Raw genomic sequence first — 21,087 nt, 5'->3', positions numbered from 1 at the left:
CGTGCGTCACATAGTGGTCACAAGTTGGTGCTTCTACGAGTCCGTTTTGGACTTAATGCGAGAGAGCGCCCTCCGGCGTCCGGTATGAATGAAACGTACATAACGTGATTGTTTACCCTGGAAAGTTCCCAAATTAAAGTGCGGGGGACGAATTTACGTTCGATTAAATTACGGGGGATCATGATGATTACGCACGCATGCATCAGCAGCGTCAAAACGGACACATTCCAGGAATTCCATCACTGGTCGGAGCGGGCCGCGAACTCGCGTACTTGTGCGTCTTTTAGGATCTTTACCTCGACTAATGGGCGCCGGCCTTGGCGCAATGGATAACGCGTCTGACTACGGATCAGAAGATTCTAGGTTCGACTCCTGGCTGGCTCGATTCTTTTTTTTTTTTTTTTTTTTTTTTTTTTTTTTTAATAATGTCGTAATGTTTCTTAGTTATTTTCATTTATTTTACATTCTCAAATAAAATGACCTAGTTAAAGATTTTTTTATGTTAAGTCATTTTTCTTTTAATTTTTTTTCATTATAAAAAAGTATTTTTACATTCACTACAATTGTGCCTGTAACAGTACAATAATAAAAAAAAAGTGCTTGAAATGTGACTGAATGAATCAAAAGTACATTTCAAGGATGACTGATAAGGACAAAGTACAAATAAACAATTAACAATCATTCAGTAATCTTTAGCAATAAAAAGGATATGCAATATTCTGAAAACCATGGATTACTGGTAACAATACTGACAATACTAACTGTACAAACTACACTGGATTTCTCCGAACATCAATTATTGCTGAATTGGAATGAAGTGGTCCTGTGTTGAGGCTCAGTGTCCTTAATTCTCTCCGTGGTCTTGTGAGGGGCAGAGAGGCTGTCCCGCTCCAGTGTGTGGAAATTATTCTGTTATTTGGCAGTCCACAACCTGCTCTCTGCCCGAGCTCCTCCATGCTGTGCTGGTCCTCCATAGGGAGTGAAGAGCGCCTCCATGTGGGTGGAAGAGGGGCATGTACCAGCTCTCGCATCTCTTCTCTTGACTTCTGCACTCTCTCTGCTTCGAGGGTAGGCTTAGCATCTTCAGTAAGTCTGCACTGGTTCCCACCTGAAAGCCTACTGTCACAATTTGAACCTGTGAAAAGGTGTATAAAACATTTAGCAATCGAGCAATAAACAAATGGAGCCTTTGGCACATTAAAAGCAACCCAATATTATATTCATTACTCCATGAAACTAACAGATTTGCAGTCATGTTTTCAAATTCACTTCAAGTTATCAAGACACAACCAACAGTGTTTTTCCTCAAACCACTATCCATAAAACCATCCATGTCATGTCCAAGGCATAATTTAATAACTAACAAGCATAAATAAGATCTTTGAACTCTGGTTCTAAATGGTGAGTGGATAATGGCTTAAATATCAGTCTGTTCCTCACACACTAACTTTAGAAGACTTAAACATGATGCACAAATCATTTCAACAACTCAATTATGCTTTTCTGAGCTTTGATCGTAATAAGTGCAAGTATATATATATATATATATATATATATATATATATATATATATATATATATATATATATATATAAAAAGTGAGTCACTTTCATAGAAAATAATAGGTCTGAACAACAAAAGATAAAAATAACTAATAACTGTAAGATGTAATTAAGAAAGCAGTTGACTTCATTTATTCATAAAAAGAAGAAGAAAACTGAAAAATTTAGAAGCTGCTTTTTCTTCCGAAGAAAAAAAAATGACTGGAAACAAATAATAAAATATGTAGATATATAAAAAATCTGCTGGCTAAAATACTAAACATTTAATAAAAACGGTTACTGAATAACAGCAGTTGTCACCTTTGTTTTGTTCTCCAGCATGACTTACAGGGCCACATATTTCTCTTAGTTTGATGTTCAGCTCCTGATTGGCTATTTTGCACAAGTCCAACTCTTTGCTGAGGTTGAGGATCAGTCCCTCATACTGCCGCTGTCTACCGGCCAGACCCTCATCCATTTGTTCTGGAACCACAATAAAGTGCCAATACTTTCACCTTATATGCTCATAATGATTTGTGAATTCATGGTTGATATTTCCTCATTTTTAACATGAGCAGTTCAGAAATATTTCTACAGCTGTCATAAAAAAAAAAAACAGATGTTCTTCAGTCTTGTTTTTCAACCAAGAATAAATAACGATAAATACAATCTAGTAAATGTGCTTAGAGGAATCCTTAACCCAAAAATTGGAATTATGACAATTTACATTGGTTGATCTTTAAAACACAAATTAAGATATTTTATATAAACTCCAGGTAACCAAAACTAAGAAGATCCAAAAAGGTCATAAAGATGCTGTAAAACAGATCCATATGAATCAAGTGGCTTTAATCTTGTGTCTTGTATGCTTTAAATGGTAAATGGATTTAAATGTAGGCTTTTATTTGGTATGTTTGCCAAACGTGATTTTCTTCATGCATCTTAAACATTGTTCAGATGTAAATGAAACCCTAAATTAAATATCTACATCAGATTTAGTGACTGTATCTCTTCACTTGAATTAGGATTAAAACGCTTGATTCACATTTATTTGTTTCTTTATACTTTTTGGGGGGGATATTCTAAGCTTTGGTTAGCTGGAGTTTCTTAAAGTTTTCCTTAAAAATATCTTACTTTGTGTTTCAAAGCTTAAACAAATGTTTAAACTACATGCGGGTGAGTAAATGATGACTATTTTCATCTTCGGGTGAACTTTCCCTGAATACTGCAGTAGTCATGACTCAGACCTCGGCACTGCTGCAGCAGTAGCTGAATGTTTCTCTCATGTTCCTTCTGCTGCTGGGTGAGTCTACGGTCCGCCTCGAGCTGCTGTCTTTCCAGAGCTGCTTCCAACCACCCAACAAAGTTCTGCTGTTCCTCGACTCTCAGCTCCAGCTCAGCTAGAGCCATCTGCAGCCTGCGCTCCTCCTCACGAAGAGACACGACCTTTACAAAACACGCACAGTGTTACAACAGTCACATTCTTAGCTGAAGTGGAAGGTCAAGTGAATAAGCAAATATTAAAATTTCAATTTACTAGTAAAGCGCTTTTCACAATACATGCTGTTCCAAAATCGCACAATTACACAAGTCTTCGCCTTTGCCTAATGTGTTAAACAGCTAAAGTTACTTATATTAAAAGGCAGCATGAATATGAAAATATTATGGGGGAAAAAATATCTACATTTGCCAAAATATAGTAAATGTGACCACACAGGCTGGAAGCTAACGTGTGCCTGTGATAAACACAGACGTGCAAGCGTTGTAATTGTTTAACAGGGATTCAGTGCTGCATTACGTTGGTCACCAACTGAAGCAATCATAGATCGCACCTCTTTGAATAAAACTCACAACACTAAAGTGTCACCCTATAATTTCACAAACTACATAATTTGAGGAAACGCAGATGCTGTCTGACCTTATCAAAGTATTTACAAAGCAGAGCTCTAGTTTCAGAGGCGGACAGGCAGGTGAGTTTAGCCATCAGGTTCATCTCCCATTGTGTGAGCATGCTGCCTGACGCCCGCAGCTGCCGCTGTCTCTGGGTGATCGCCTCGTTTTTGTACTCGATAGCAGCATCCAGAGCCTCGATGGCCTCGTCTAGCTGGAACAGTGTTCGTTCTTCCTGATGTTTAACAGAGGAGAGATCAGTTTTAATAAATTTAATTTGAACATCATGCAGACAACCGTGGTCTGGAAGTTTTTGCACCAAAAGTTCAATAACTAAAATGCGAAAGCATTCATTTAAATTAAGACATTCTAAATCATATAGTGTATTCCAGATGAAGTTAGTTAAGGTATTCTAACTAAAAAAGATTTCTAATCCTCAATCATATTAAACATCAAACATAGATGAGAAATATTCAATATTTGACAAATTCTTCACATTTATTTTTATACTTCAAGGTATGTTTTTTTTTTTACGCTGTGCTGATTCACACACAAATGATGATTTGCAGATTCAGATTCAATAATAAACTTGTACTTTTTAAACATTCAGACTTTTTGTGCACAGAGCAATTTAATCTGTGAATTGTATTTGTGAAACATTTTATGAATATGTAATTTTATTGCTTTTTGGTTATGCATATTTTTGCAAGTGAATTTGGCTACACTTGTGTATCTTTTACTATTGAATAAATTATGATTGAGACCAATCTGTTTCCCTAGCATTTTTGTATTTAACAGAAGCGAGATGCAAAAAAAAAGGGGTTTTGTGTAAACTAGTCCTCAGAATTCTAACGATGCAAACAAATTTGGTTAAGAATTTAAAAATTTAAAAAATGCTTAGAAATTCCAAAATTCTAATGCATCCAAACAATGCTAGTCGGGAAATTCTAACACAGTGTCTACAACAATAATAAAATACATATTTAACCAAGTACAAACAGCGATTTTGTCTAAACTGGATGTGGTGGGACATACTGCTGATGCCCGGTTCTATTTTTGACGTCCTCCAAATGCCTTTGCTACTTCTGACATGAAGGACACATGAATTTCATTCACACAAATTGCCACTTTGTCCAGTGTAGAGCTCCTCAAGCTGTTGTTGTGTGTCTTGTCTATACACGGTGCAGTTCTGAATGTTAACACTTCTAAAAGTTCAGATTTTTCACCTCAGGAGAGAGCAGGTTGCCCTGCCTCAATCTGTCGTCCAGCTCCACCCTTTGTTTGAGGAGGAGCTCCTTCTCCTGCCGGAGGCTGGAGATCTCCTGTCTGATCTGCTCGGAGTCCTGAGCACTGCTACTACGCAGCAGACCGTTCCTCTCCGTCAGCTCCTGTTCCAGAGACTCAATTTGGCTCGACAAGGTCAACAGGTCTTTACTAAGAGCCTGCAGAGAGAACAAAACATAGCACAACTTGTAAAGACTCATAACAGGGTGGACAATGGGACAAAGCAAAGCCGCCAAGTTTATTCAGACCTGACTAGAGCGAAGCTTTTTGGATTCCAGGCCGCTGCGTTCCAGGAGCAAGGCCTCCTTTTTGGCTAAGATTTCTTCTCTCTTGGTCAGCTCTCCCTCCAGGTCATCAAGACCCCGTCGTTGTTCCAAAACCTTCTCCATTTCCTCATCAAGCCAGCGTTTCTGCTCCTCTATCTTCTGCTCAACCATAGATGTTTTGAATGCATTTGTTTACTTATTAAATATATGCTTCTAAAATGAAGTCAAGTGTTTTGAAAGTATTCATCAGATGCTGGATGGAACTGAATTCAAGGGATACATTTGAACTATACGTTAATTCCCTGGGAATCAAACCCACAACCATGACCTTGGAAATAGCAAATGCATTGCTCCAAGATAAATAACATAAAACACATATCAATACCAGGCTGAGAGGGAATTTCTGTTGAGACAAGCCATTGAAACATACCCTCAGCCACAAGAAAACAATAATAAAACTCCTACAAACTTTAGTTAAACAGTATGACAGAGTAAAGAGATCTAAAAATAATATTTTATTGCTGAGTAATAGCAATGTGGGAGGGGTTTGATAAAAAGGAGCACGATTTTGATTTTCTGTCTCAACCCACCTGCTGTTCCTCTAGTGATACGACCGAGCCGTTACTTCCACTCCTCCTCTGGCGCTGGAAGGCAGCGATTTCCTCCGTCTTAATCCTCAGTATTTTCTGCTGCTGTTCGTTCTTTATCTCCAGCTCCTTTGAGAAAGAGAAAGAGGCTGTCTGGTAAATTATTCTCTATTGAACAACAAGAATAACTGAGAGGCTGAGGTTTCTCTGCAGATTATTATTGTTCAGAATACAGAAACGCAGATGACTAATGCTGGCCCCCTGAAAAAAACTGTGATGAACACTCCAAAAAACCATTAAATGTGAAATGTCTGCAACAGTAGCAGCGCCATACAAAGAAAGACGTGATCTGTAGCAAACAAGACAGAAACATAGCTTAATTTCTATATTTTATGAAGAAAATGTGCGAGCACGTTTACCGTTTTATATTTTATACACTACTGTTCAAAAGTGCAATGTTTCACTCTTCAGTGTCTGATTTGCAGCTCAAAAAAACACATTTCTTATTACAATACATTTTGAAAACAATATTTTTGTTGAAACGGAGATACTTTTTTTCAGGATTCTTTGATAAATAGAAACTCTAAAGAACAACATTTATTTAAAATAGTCTTTGTAACTGTATAAATGTATTTACTGTCATTTTTGATCAATTTCATGCATTCTTGCTAGGAAAAAGTAAACATTTCTTTAGTAAAAATCTTACTGATCCTAAGAACTTGAACAATAGTGTTATACAGCAGGGGTCAGCAACCTAACAGTAGCATGCATAGGGATAATCACTGGCACGCGAGCAATAGGGAAAACTGCATACTAACGTACATTTTGAGATAATAACTAATAACTGTGACTCAACGTCACACAGCCTGTTAGGAGCTATAAATACTCTTATTGTGTGAGAATGAACTTGAACTAGTCTGTGGATGCATGCGCTTCAAATCAAAGCCTCAGCGCTCGTCAATGTCAAAATGACTGAGATGGCCAATCTAAATCACAGTATGCGGGGTTTGTTGTACATAGAAGCAGAGCGCGAAGCATCAGTTTAAAGAGAGTGAGGTAAAATGAAGCTGCAAATCATTTAATTAGTCAACTTTTAACGATACGTTTTTACTATAGAAATGTTAAATGGCCGACAGCTATATCAAGTCATGCAAACTACAATTATTTTTTTCTCAAATATGGCCATTTTGAGATAAAAAGGGAGAGGGAGAGAGGGAAAGAAAGAAGCGTAAATTGTCTCGCTCTACTAACAATGAAGCACAGTTTAGATACTAAAACAGCGATTTTACTGCCCTCGTTCCTGAGAAATATAATGTAGCGATTCAGTATGGATTAATTAAAGTCACGTGTCAGCGCTGACAAGTTTATGAGCTTCTGAATGTTACTTTTTGCACAGCGCAATCTCAGCTCTGTGTGAGCGAGAAACATTTAAAAAGTTAAATTAATTAAAAGTTTTTCTAAAATAATTTAAGAAAAAAATCAGCAGAAAAGATTTGAATGAAAATCAAATAGGTATTTTATCGTATAAATTAAAAATGGGAATGTACTGTATAAATATATTATCTATCAAACTTATTTTACATAGTTTGCTTTGGAATTCTTCACACATACTGTTTATTTTATCTCTCACTTAGTTTCTTTTCTCTCTCTCTCGCTCCATTTTCCACGAGTTCATCAAACAACTGTGGTAGGTCAGAATCATTCAGCAATCCTGATTTGTCTCAATTCCTCAGCATATCCAATAGCTCAGATAAACTTGATGGTGTAATGGATACTACTGAATCTCTTTTCTAGCACTTTAGATACGATCACTCATTTATGCTTAAAGAAGATTAAGGAAAACAGTCTGACACCGTGGTATAAAGAGCACACTCATGCCCTAAAGAGAGCAGCCCAGAGAATGGAATGCAACTGGAAGAAAACTAAACTAGAGGTACTTCGTACTGCATGGAGGGAAAGTGCTATTACATACAGATGAGCCTTAAAAACGGCTTGATCTGCTTACTTTGTCTCTTTTAGAAGAAAACAAACACAAGCCCAGGTATTTTTTCAATACGGTGGTTAAATTAACAAAAAAAATAAATAAAGCATCAGCAGGCGCAGACATCTTCAGACACACGGCAGACTTTATGAACTTGTTTACTTCCAGGATTGATAGAATTAGAGATAAAATTATAACCATGCAGCACTCAGCAACAGTATTGCATCAGACAGTGAACTATATATCCCCTAAGGAACAATTCCACCCGTTCTCTACTACAGGACCTGGAAGAGTTGTATAAGTTTGTTAAATCATCTAAACCAACAATATGTATGGTAGATCCTATACCATCTACGCTCCAGAAGTCATAGATCCTCTTATTTAATATCATTAATTCATCATTGTCATAAAGATATGTACCAAAAGCCTTTTATTATTGATCCTGGAGAATTCGTTAATTACAGACCGATCTCAAATCTCCATTTTCTTTGAAACCAAGAACACTTCACACGACACTCGATGTGTACTTGTTACATCGTAAGAAGAATGGCATCTACGCTAATTTTATTCTGTTTTATTCTTATTCTGAGGTCACCGTAGCCACCCAGATACAGTCCGCATCCAGATCAGATGGTGGATCAGCTCCTACAGTTAACATCTACAGCCCATAATGTCAGCGGAGACCAGGTCAAACAGACAAACCCTAGAGAAAGATCCCCTGTGAAGACCTCGTCGGCCTTCGGCACAAGACCACAAGATTTGTCCTCAGTCCTCAGAACTAAACTGAGCTGGACAAAGACATCACTAAATCAACAATAAACTGACTGTAACTGATTAACTGACTGTTTTCTATTGTCCCCTTGCATTATCAGCACATATTTTTCCTGTTTAACACTAAAGCTGCTTTGAGTGCTATATAAATAAAGGTAACTTGACTTGACTCTGTATTTCTCTCAGGCTCCGTTTCCCACATTCACTGTTAAAAGTCTGAATGCAACACTCGGCTCACCTTGACTCTGTGCTTTCCTTTCTGCATCTCACCCTCCAGCCGTCTCTTCTGCTGGCTCTCCTCTCGCAGACGGCGCTGCAGAAGGTCCTGCTGCTGCTTCATGATCTGCACGTTCCTCTCGAGTTCCTGCACACGCCGCTCGCTCTGCGCAGACAGCGATGCCAGCTGTGCAGTGTCCCGCTGCTTCTGCTTCAACACCTGAAAGCACAGCACGTGTTAAGAGCTATATATGTTACTGCCAGAATATAGATTTGCATTGAACTTTAATTGCCTCAATCTAGGGAAAATGTACTATAAGTTAGTATATAATATATATATATCTGAATAGTATAATTACTGAAAAAGGAACACATTTCTTAATGCTTCAATTATGTTCTTCAAAGATTCTTCACACCTGATAACTAAACCTTTTGAGGGGAAGTCGTGGCCTAATGGTTAGAGAGTCGGACTCGCAATCGAAGGGTTGGCAGTTCGAATTTCGGGCCGGCAGGAATTGTGGGTGGGGGGAGTGCATGTACAGTGCTCTCTCCACCTTCAATACCACGACTGAGGTGCCCTTGAGCAAGGCATCGGACCCCCAACTGCTCCCCGGGCGCCGCAGCATAAATGGCTGCCCACTGCTCTGGGTGTGTGTTCATCGTGTGTGTGTGTGTGTGTGCACTTTGGATGGGTTAAATGCAGAGCACGAATTCTGAGTATGGGTCACCATACTTGGCTGAATGTCACGTCACTAAAAGTTCACATTTTAATAAATATTTGCAATAAGGGCTGTTTCACATATCATTTAAGTCTCTTTATTTTGTAACATTCATTTACACCATATTTAATTTTTAAAAGGAATGAAAATAAAGTTGTGAGTGATAGAAGTACAGCGTGCACTGTTGTTTAAAGCACACAAGAAATTAAAATTGACTTATTTTTTTTAGCACATATTTTGTTATTTTTGTTGTGATCTCAAGTCAATCCACAAAAAATAATTGCTAGCCTTCGTGATCTTGAAACCAAATCTGAAAATGCACCTCCCCTGATGAAACGATGTCAGTTTGACGGCTTGGGCTTGAGCTTCAGTGTTCTTCTGAATGAAACAACGGAAGTAAAGGTGGTCGCAACTTCTGGTTCACATGGAGTTTAATATTATGATTGTTCAGCTGACTAAACATATTTTCCCCCAAAAAACAAAAAAACTTTCAGTAGGGAGAAACTCCTGTGCCATTGTATCAATTCATGCTGTGGTATTCAAGGCTGAAATGTTGGTATTGTGACAACCCTTAAACCATTCTAGAGAAACACCACTCAAAAGGGATTTGCATAATGACGCCTTTCGGCAAGCCAAGGCAGCCAGACACAGACCTGAACTTTGCTCTGTGCAGCTGCGATTTTCCTCCTGCACTCCTGAGCCTTGGAGCGGTCAGCAGCGTCACGACTGCCCTGAGCCTCCAGGTCCTGCAGCTGCTTTTGTGCATCTGTGAGCTCCACACGGGCCTGCTCCGCCTCGGCTTCCAGCTCAGATATCTTATGACTGTACTGCCTGTTCATGGCCTGGGCATCCTTACCTAGAGAGGACACGATAATCACTGAACATGACAATATTTCTGATCAAATAAATGCAGCATTGGTGAGCATGAGAGACAAACATTAATAAACAAACATTTAAATGGTAATGTGCAAAGAAAAATACACTGAAACTAATACAGTTTTATGGCAAATTCAATACATTTCTTTATGAAAATAGGAATCAAACCATTAGATTATGTCATCTGCTAGATTCTGTTTGCATACATTGAGATGGGGTGTCTTTACACCGAATAAAAGTGAATTTCTAACATTTACAGATATGTAAGACTTGAACCAATTTAAGCAGCTACATTAAACGACACAAGCTTTTGTCACAAAACACTGGACACATAATACTCTATGAAGCATTTAATATAATATGCTCCCATGCTTTGGACAACTTAAATCGTGCATGCTAGCTCTGTGAGCTTGCCATTTTGTTTCACAGAACTGTTTTTCACTGCTGTATATTACATTTACATTTATTCATTCAGCAGACGCTTTTATCCAAAGCGACTTACTTATATTAGCACAACTGATGAAGGTTCCTCATTGCATAACACAAAGACTCGACTAACAGATGATGAAACTGGTTGCCAATCATTTTCATTATCCATTATTAAAGTTTTTATTGATTAGTCATTGCACACTGGTAGGGACACAAAAAGTGCTGCAGGGATGACGTAATTTTGTAAGCTTAGTAGTACACGTTAACCTGGTTCCACTGACAAAAACCCAATATGATTCTTCCACTGGCTTTTGGATTTGACCTTATTTCAGGCATTGAAATAAAAAAAATAAGAGTACTGACTTTTGGCAAAAGACTCATAACTGCAACACTGTATTGGCTTTATATTTTGTAATATAATTAAAAAACATTGTATAATTGTATGTTTCAATAAAAGAACAACCAGCCTTCTCTAAATCATTCAGTAAATTAAGTTAACAGGCATTAATAAAATAAAGAATAGTTTAGAAACAACAGAACAAAGATACAAATGAAATAAACTGCTCTTCTAGTGGAGATTAATTAAATTATCATAACAGGTGCACACAAATATTTTTAAGGTTTTTCAGTCTGTACTCTGTGACACATATTTTTCAGAACACACTTTTTTTTTTTTTTTGTCATTTTAATACTGGTACCTCTGCCCAGCAGGTTTTCTCACCTGTCTTGACCAGCTCTTTAATGAGTTCCTCCTTCATGCGGATGGTGATGGACAGCTCTCTGATCTTCTGCTGTGCCTGGAGAAGCCCTCTCTCTGAGCAGAACTCCCCTCCAAAACCTCTCACGCTCTCCCACACCGAGCTCTCGCCAAAGCTGCTGTTAGCTGGAGAACCAATCAAAACCAATCAATGCCAACTGACTGAATATTGGAAAGAAACTAATGTGGGCCGGTGCATTTCCATCAAACACTGAGTCCCTTGTCAAATGTTTTCAAGGATGTTTAACCCACATGTGCGTCTGGTGCATAGTAGACCCGGAGGATGGCCAAGTCCGAGCGTATGGGACAGGGTTGCACTGGTCCCAGCACAAGACCCTTGGAGCAATGTAGCATCTTTCTTTGTCCGGGTTACATTGATGGATCTGTCAAGAATGATGGCAATGCTGAATAGATTAGACATTTCATCTCAATAAACCTTCTTATTAGAACTGATTAAAAATAATTGTACATACTTATATATTATGTATACTTATATATTAAATACCGTATATCTCTGGCAGTTTGAACATGGCCATCTTCATCTCCTTTCCCAGAGGTTTCATAGTGAGTGTTTCCAAGTCTGCTGTCCCACTGGGTCTGGTCTGAAAATGAGCTGTTGTCTACTGAGGCACCCAATTCAACCTAAAACAGTTCACAAAAAAGGTGAAAACATGCATTATAATGCTACTTAATAAATACTATTAATTTTCTCCATGTGGATTTCAAAAAGTATTTAGTAAATATTTCTCAGCCTTTACCCAGAACAGAAAGCTCTAATAATAATTAACAATATTATAACATTTCATTTGGAGCAATTACATTTTAATAATAGTTTTGGTTTCGTTTGGGGCACCTTATCTACCATAAAATATCTGATAAACACACACAGTCACAAATCATTTCTAACAATTTCACCAATAACAATGCTAATGAATGATATTATTTGGATGAAAACTGTTATGTAATTTATAAAATATCTTTCATTTATTCATGTGATGGCAAAGCTGTCTTCAGTGTTACATGATCCTTCAGAAATCATTCTGATATTCTGATTTGCTAAAGAAACATTTCCTATTATTTTCAATGTTGAAAACAGTTGTGCTGCTTCATATTTTTGTGGAAGCAAAATGGTTAATCTGAAGCAGTATTTATTTGAAAAATAATGTTTTTTGTAACAGTGGAAAAGCTGATTGTTGTCACTTGATGATTTAATGTGTCCTCCTTGCACAATAAAAGTATTTATTTCTTTAAAAATAATCTGTGGTCCCACACTTTTGAACGTTAGCTGTAAAAATCTTGACTAGGGTTGTAAAATATAAACTCACCGTCACTGTAAACGCAGTGTTTCTGTTGTTTATCCACCTTTTGCAATTAATTACTGTTCAATTAACATAAATTAATAACATCATACAAAGCCAGGAAAACATACAAATCAGTAAGGTGCTTCTTCACTGCTATTTTTTTTCGGTGCTGCCATCTATTATTTTGGAGAACAGTGCAGTGGTTGAAAATAAGCTTAGCACACAGCCGCTCATAGCTTATAGCTTTAACAAATAACCCTGTTTTCAGACATTTGAATGCATCAAATGTCAGCTTGTCATACATGAGGCTTAAAAAAAATAAACATCAAACGTGGGTTTTAGGGGGTATAATTGTCCGTTAAGACATCACAATGTTACCTTGGCAATTAGCTGAATCTGTTTGCATCTGAAAGTATGTGGGTGAAGTGTCTGAAGATGTTTGTGCACTACTAACAGCAGCTCAACACAGGTGGTGGCAGCTGTGGATTGTATCCTGAATAAAAGGTGATGTGTGTTTGTGGTCGAGGACGCTGCCTGTGAGACAAATCAAAACATATCAGTTACCTGTCTGATGAGGCTTCTGCCCACATCACTGTCACAGGGAGGAGAGAGGCGGCCGGCGGTGTCTGATGTCTGCAGTAGTGAGTTGTTAGGAGCCGTGTGAGGTCTCTGTTTCAGGTGGAGCAGCCCTTCTCCTCCAGGCCGGGCTAAAAGACTGTGAAGCTCCACTATTAGATCCTGCTGCTCCTGTAGCTTATCACTCTAGGAGCAAGAGAAAATCACATCCAGTTACAACCACATAATACAGAAATACAGAAGATTTAGAATTTTCAATTTGATGATAGAAAAGGCAGATCGATTTCATAGGTACTTAAACTAGTTTAAGATTGCCATCAGCTTTATTTCAATTAAGGAAAATTATTTTGAATAGTTTTAGTTAACAACAACACAGACAGATATTTCAATTTTAATATATTTTAATCATCTCAATTTTGGTTTCAGTAATTTTGTTGTGCTGTAGACACTTTCATTAGTTTGAGGTTTACTTATTTCTGTTTAGCTTTAATCTCAGTTTTATTTTTATTTTATCACTTCAGCTTCAACTTAAACTTATTGTATTATTATGTCTAACTTTCATTTAGTTTTTTTTTCATCCTATATTTATATTTTCTATTAGCTTTATTTTAATTAACAATAATTATTATATTAGTTTTAGTTTTAGCTATAACAACAATGATAGAACAATAGCTAGAATGATAAATAGAACGTTGGAATGAATAGAGTGGCAGAACGATATTTAGACAGAACAATAGAATGCTAGAATTCTAGAATGACAGACAGACAGATAATAGCTTGTGTAAAGAAATGTACAAATTAAACTAAGGGGTTTAAAAAAAAAAAGCAAAAGTAATAGTGAGAGTAATATTTGTCTTAGACCATACTGTAAATTTTTTTAATTTTTGAAATTCAATATGAATTCAATAGAAAAGACAGACGCATGCCATAAACAATTTAATTGATCAGTGCTCAGATAATTAGCACAACATGGTGTCTCTTGATTTAAGTGTTTTTGTGAGGACATATCTATTATGATTCAACATTAAAAAAACAGAAACCATGTCTATTGGGCATGCTGAATAACTCAACAATTGAGCTGCGTTCAGATCTATCATCCATTTATAAAACCTGACTGCTTCGCTTTGTTGTCTGTTTTTATGGCTGTGGGTAAAATACTGTCTGTAAAATATACAAAAACAGACAAACAGCTCAATGATGTGCAGACTTTCTAAAACAGCAAAGCTATTTCGCAATACCATTTTTGTAAACAAACAGGGCTCTCACACTTTTACATCCACAAAAGCGTTTCAACAGCTTTCCAAAAGAAGAGATTCATTATAGGAAAAGTTAAAATATATCAAATTTACCATCACTCCCTTAGGAAACACTCTCACTATTGCTCAAAAGTCTGTAAGATTCAAAAGGTCAGTAAAATTTGGTAAAAGACTTGCATGTTGTTATAAAATATTTATTTCAAATAAATGCTGTTCTTTTTAACTTTCTATTCATAAATTGAAGACTGCAATAATGGCTGCTGAAAAAAATCATAAATATATAAATAAATACAAATATATGTATTAAATAATAAATATATTATATAAATAGGTATAAATAAATGATTGTTCATTTATTATTATTATTATATTATAATATTTTTACTATAGAAACAGTTTTCCCAAGACTCTGAAATATAGCATAATTAAATCTTCATTCAAAAACACTAGGTAAAGATTTCAATTCTCTTACCTGTTGTTTATATTGTTCCATGGCATCTTCCAGGGCAGCTAAGAAGTCCGTGTTTTCTTGTTCTAGTCGCTCTATCTGGGCTTGCAGCTGGGAAATGAAGTCCTCGCGGTCTCCGCTCCAATCCTCTTTCACATGGTCTGGATCCTTTGGCATAAAAAGTCCCACTGCCGTGAGAATTACGCTGATAATCACATCATGAAATCTGAGCATATCTGAAATTAATGCTTTAGAAATATTGACCTGACAAGAAACATTATTTCCTTTTTGATGATGAATTGTTAAACATAAAATATTCATATTTGAAAATGGATGGCCTGCAGCCAACCTGGTTGTTCGGTGCCGTCCGCCCTCTTTTGAGCGCGGTGCTGACCTCAGTAGAGCCGCTCTCAATGCCGCTGTCCAGCCCTGACGCTGAGGTCAAACCGCTGCGTTCCTCCTCAACGGCGCAAAGCCACTCTTTCACCCGCAGGAGCTGACCGGCATTCAGAGATCCCTCGCCCTGGAGCTCTGTCAAAAGCCTGTAGGCTGAGTCCGTGCACGTCCTGTAATGGGCGCTCTCTGCTTGCAACTTCCTCACGTCCAGGTCAAAGGGCCGAAGTCTCTTCTCGGGGTCGGAGCGAGTGATAATGCGGGTTTCAGAGCGCTGGCGGTTTTCAAGAGCTCGTCTTAGTGCTTTGATCTGGAGTTCAAGTCCCTCAACACGGTCTGGTTCCCCCCGGCAGTTGACTGTAGCCCGGTTTTGGATGTTACGAGCCCGCTTGGAATAGTTGAGTGTGTTTAGGCTCTCATCAAAATCTGAGGAGGAAGGGCTTATGCAGGCAATCATGAGGGTTTTGGCATTGCCTCCAAGAGAGTCCTTTAAGATCCTGATAAAAAGATGCAACAAAGATTGACACATATTAAACACCTTTAGACTAACTAAAGGATGTTACACAACACCACTGAGAGCATTTCAATCAGAGATGTAAAAGATAAAATTACATTTTCAGAAAACAGGCTAACAATATATACACAACTGTTCAAAAGATGGTGGTCAGTAAGATTTATGTTTTTAAAATAAGTATGAAATGCTCATCAAGGCTGCATTTATTTGATGAAAAATACAGTAAAAACAGAACTATTATAAGCATTTAAAATAAATGTTTTCTATTTTAACATCTTTTAAAATGTAATTTATTTCTGTGATGGCAAAGCTGAATTTTCAGCATCATTACTCCAGTCTTCAGTGTCACATGATACTTCAGAAATAATTGTGATAATTCGATTTGCTGCTCAAGAAACATTTATTATTAATGTTGAAATCAAATTTAATGCTTCACATTTTTTATGGAAACTGTGATTTTTTTTCTTAAAGAAAAAAAACAAAAACACTTACTGATCCAAAGCAAGTGAACAGTGGTGTAGAAATACAGAACAATTATATTTCACAATGTTACTGTTTTTGTTCAAATAAATGCAGCCTTTGTGAACGCCCTTGGAAAGACATTCAAAAACAAAAATCTTCCTACCAACCCTAAACTTTAGCACAGTAATGAATGTCAAACTAAAACTATTAAAAAAAAAAAGGTCAGTGATGCTTGGTTTTACCATCTATTTTTCCTGACAAAAACAGTTTAAATAAATAAACATTTAAATAATTAAAACAATAATTTACATTCAGAAATAATTACTTTCTGTTGACACTCCACTAAAAAAAAAAAAATGTTTGTCTTTAAGAGTAAGCAATAGTAACTGATAAGGTCTAGTCTTTCTTGCAATTATGCTGTAATCAGCATTTTAAAAAAAACAGTAAAAAGTAAAATGATCTGTACCTGGTAATTTTGGAATCTCTGTATGGGATATGAGTGCCTTTTCTTTTGGGGTCCCCAAGAGCTCCAATGACATTTCCAAGAGCTAGAAGCCCACTGTTGATCTGAATGCTCTCCTTGAGCCGTTCACCAGTGTTCCCGGTTTTGAGGATGCGCTCTGATCCAGCCAGGTCCACAAAATTAAATTTGGAAGAGAGGATCTGCACAGTCCCGGCCGCTGCTCTAGAACCTCCACGCCTCTGTTCCATGAGCACCGTGAAGATGGTGTGAGAGCGACTGGAGTGGGGGTTCATCTGCGTGGCCCCAGTGTGACGGGACGTCTTTCCTGACTCTAAGAGACTCAGCACCTCATCAAGTCCCTCCACTTCACATTCTTTCACACCGGAAAGCACTGTGTGTAAACACAAATGATGTCTTTCTTTTTCCGAACAGTCACATAGTGCAAAAACACTGCGAGTCACAACACAAAACACTAAGTATACAGACAATAAAGCATTTTAAAAGAGGAGAAGCATATTAAAACTAAAAAATTACTGAAAAATAAACAAATGCTGACAGGATTTTGTCAATCTATGAGCAGCTGACATGATTAATATATTCTATAATTAAAAATACAGAATTATATAGTTTAATTTAAAAATAGCTATATAATAATTATTATAACAATTGTGTGTTCCATAAGGTTTTTTTGTTGCTGTTTTTTAAAGAAAGTAATACTTTGATGCAGCAAAGATGCATTATAATGATCGAAAGGTGACAGCAAGTGTAATGTTACAAAATATTTATATTTTAAATATATGCTTATTTTCTATTTATCAAAGAAATCCTGAAAGTATGAAGCAGCACAGCTGTTTTTAACATTGATAATAATAAGGAATGTTTCTCGATCATCAAATCAGAATATCAGTATGATATCTAAGAGTGTGACACTTGAATCACAGGAAAAAAATACATTTTAAAATGTATTAAAATAGAACATTTATTTAAAATTCTGATAATATTTCACAATTTTTTTGGTTTTTGGTCTGAAAAACTTTCATAAACGTTTCAAAATCTTAATGAACGGGTGTATATTTCGTACATTCCTACTTGTTCTGCACTAAAAAAAAAGTTTTCCCTCAAAAACTTACCTAGGTTGCCCTTTTCATCCTCTCGAATATGTATGTCTTTACTGGCCGTCTCAACTTCCAAAAGGTCTCTGAAGACCTCTTTGTAAACCTCCATGTACGACACTCGGATGGAGAAGTCATTGAGGTCATTCTCGTCCAGCAGTTTGAAGATCTCAGCCACGGCTCTGGGAATGATGCCCTGCTCGTCATCCCTAAAAGCAGCTGCGGCCAAAAAACCAACAGCAGGTTAATGAATGACTCTCTGAGGCAGAATGCTAAGACGCAAGATCTCAGATTGCAAGTGGAGCAGTGGCAAATGAACCGGGGGAGGTGTTGCTGGCAGCACGAACGTGCAAACTCGTGGAAGCATTAAGACACAGATAAAGTCTATACTAGCCTTGTGAATCATGTCTGGTTTAGATAAAGTCCAATTAATAATATGCAGTAAGGAACTGAACTCAGGTGTGCTTTTGATCCGTTTACTCAAATCAGTTTACTTTGCCATCAACAAATCAGTTACTAAATATACATTACTCATTATATCTCCAATAAAAAAACAACAACAACATTGCACTTTTATATACTGTTGAATTTTACAACATAGATTTATTATGAAGCTGCTTTGAAGCAATAAAGAAACACACAAAAATAAAATGCCTGCCTTGGTGAGTATTTACATAAATGCATTTGATTGGGAGAAATCTTCAAGTGACAGCAGCCTAATAAACCTGCTGCTGTGTGTCATTAAGGTTAAAAAATAGCTTTAATAAAAATGCAGTATTGCATATTACATGATTACGTTATTCCTTTTCAATAGTATTTCTTATCTGAAATTTCTTATCTATTAGATAGACTTACCTGAAAAAATTAAAACATGTTTACTTAATTTGTATATTTGTTCTATTGCTTGTCATTTGTTTCTTCGGTCTGCATATTTCCTCATCTTCAATAAAGCTTGAAGCCAACTAGTTTTTACAGCATGCAAAATAGCCATTATAAAACAACATTGTGAAATGATTGTGAACCTTCCTAAAAAAAATAGTGATATGATATTTTAGCCGTATTGCCCACACCTATAACGCACTATATAAATAAATGGTTTGACTTAAGTTCAATAGACTTACAAATATTGGATTCTCCAATGGTGTAGGTTTTGCCCGAGCCGGTCTGCCCATAGGCGAAAACCGTGGCATTGAAACCATGAAAGAAGGCCTCGATGAGGGGTTGAACGCACTCTGTGTACACATCCTCCTGCGTAGAGTTCTCCTCAAACACAAAGTCACAGTGGAAGTGGCGGTCATTGCCCAGAGTGACCCTCTTCTCCTCTGGGTCTGCAGTGATGCAGCTCTCATGGTTGTGTAAAATCTCTTTGGGAAGCAGTGGACGCACCCGGACAGCTACCTGTACAGTCGTTTCCTCCACTTTACTTTGGCTGACTCCTTTGGGAGACATTGCTGAGCTGATTATTGGTCCCTCATTACTTTTGCGGTGCTGTGATACCGCTTCCTATGGCCACTGAATTAAATAAGCACCAGTTATGAACTGAAAGAGTATAGAGCAAAACATTTGACACATTTAAAATAAAGTCTGTAAAAAAATACACCCAAATGTACTGTTAACATAAGGAATTTTCTGCGTTGATTTTTCGGAATACAGTTCAATACAATTACCCATATTTTGGATTCTGCATTAAATTGTGTTTATGTTTAAGGGCTAAAGGAAATTTCAATAAATTTATAATATATTGGTAATTTTCTGCCAGGACATTTTCAGTTTTCCTATGGATTTCAGAGACATATCAAATAGCCTCTAGGCCAAAAAAAATAAATAAAAAAAAAAATAATTATATATATATATATATATATATATATATATATATATATATATATATATATATATATATATATATATTATTAATAAAAATGATAATAATAAAAAGTTTCTTGATAAAGGAATAGTAAAAAATAAGGAAATATAATACAAATAGGAATCATAAGCAACACTTCTATTCTACTAGAAATATAAAATAACTGATTTAGTTAGATTAGCACTATATTATAATATAGTATCAAAATACTATAATAAAAATTAAATTAAAGCCTTGAAAATAAATGTAGCAGTTTTTGCAGTGCAAGGCTATTTATTCTAAAACTATGATATAAATTATTCTTAAGTTACTATAAAAGTTTTTTTATTATTATTATTAACCGAGATCACATGTGTACACTACAGCAGGGCAATTGAACTGGTGAATCATGACGATATTTATAAAGCATATCTTGCAATCACAAACTACAAGAGAAAAGAAACTATAAACCAACAAGTTTTAAATAAATAGTTTACCAAAAATTGAATGTCTGTCATCATTTACTCACCCTAATGTCATTAAAAACCTGTTTGAATTTATTTTTCTTATGTTGAATACAAAAGAAGATATTTAGAAAAACCAAACAGTAACAGTTGACGGTCCCCATTGAGTTCCTTAGTAGGTAAAGAAATACTTTTTGGTTACCAGCATTCTTCGAGATTTCTTCTTTTGTGTCTAACATAAGAAATAAATTCATACGGGTTTGGAATGACATGACGGTGAGTAAATGATGATACATTTTTCATTTTGGGGGAAATATCCCTTTAATGGTCGCAGGTACAACTAGTTTAGGAGAAAATGGCTAACGTTAGTTGAGTTTAAACCTGTCCAAAACAACTTTCGAGCAAGTAAAAAAGGACAATAATGACGAGATGTCTCATAACTGCAGAGGAATGCGTTTAACTATTCCCCTAAACTTGGTTTAGCCGAGCCGCTACAAACGCTAGCCGCTAGCAAACTCATTAAAAGTTTAAATCTCTCTAACACTAACAACACACAACAGACACAAAGCACAGAAAAACACGCTCTCAAACCGCTTCTGCCATGTCAAGTTTTGGATGTTTCTTGTTTTTTATTTATATAACGTTATATATAACTTTCAGACTTACTGTTGTTTTCGAATCCATCAATCCGACTCAGCGGGGAACATCACATTCCCAATCCCATTCCCAGAGCCAGTTCCCTCAATTTCCCTGGATCCAGAGCAGCCCACGACGAGCACTGCTCGAAGCAGTGATGTCATTCAGTCGGCTTCTTAAATGCCAGAGTAAAATCCGTTTAGTTTTGTTGTTATTGTTGTAATATTTTGACTTAACGAGAAGTTATCCTTATCATGTTAAAAAAAAGAGATATTAATAAGTACCATTGTCTTACCATTTTC

At 36.5% G+C, this 21,087-nt stretch overlaps 1 protein-coding gene across 1 annotated transcript; it reads right to left on the bottom strand.

Annotated features, from left to right (window-relative positions):
- Positions 1-589: 589 nt before the first annotated feature.
- LOC128017338 (kinesin-like protein kif7) lies at positions 590-20,957 on the bottom strand. Its single transcript, XM_052602689.1, has 19 exons — positions 20,816-20,957; positions 18,964-19,354; positions 17,861-18,061; positions 16,734-17,121; positions 15,248-15,788; positions 14,923-15,066; positions 13,183-13,380; positions 11,823-11,959; positions 11,570-11,700; positions 11,282-11,443; positions 9,909-10,111; positions 8,559-8,756; positions 5,572-5,697; positions 4,964-5,140; positions 4,658-4,873; positions 3,460-3,666; positions 2,789-2,987; positions 1,863-2,024; positions 590-1,135 (listed from the first exon to the last, which is right to left on the bottom strand). The coding sequence occupies exons 2-19, from the start codon at positions 19,289-19,291 to the stop codon at positions 771-773; spliced, it is 4,083 nt and encodes a 1,360-aa protein (XP_052458649.1). The 5' UTR covers positions 19,292-19,354; positions 20,816-20,957; the 3' UTR covers positions 590-770.
- Between the last annotated feature and the right edge of the window lie 130 nt (positions 20,958-21,087).

Source organism: Carassius gibelio, chromosome A7, assembly GCF_023724105.1.
Source record: "Carassius gibelio isolate Cgi1373 ecotype wild population from Czech Republic chromosome A7, carGib1.2-hapl.c, whole genome shotgun sequence".
Classification (NCBI taxonomy): Eukaryota; Metazoa; Chordata; class Actinopteri; order Cypriniformes; family Cyprinidae; genus Carassius; species Carassius gibelio.
The sequence above is the reverse complement of the archived record's forward strand: the minus strand, read 5'-3'. Positions and strand labels throughout refer to the sequence as shown.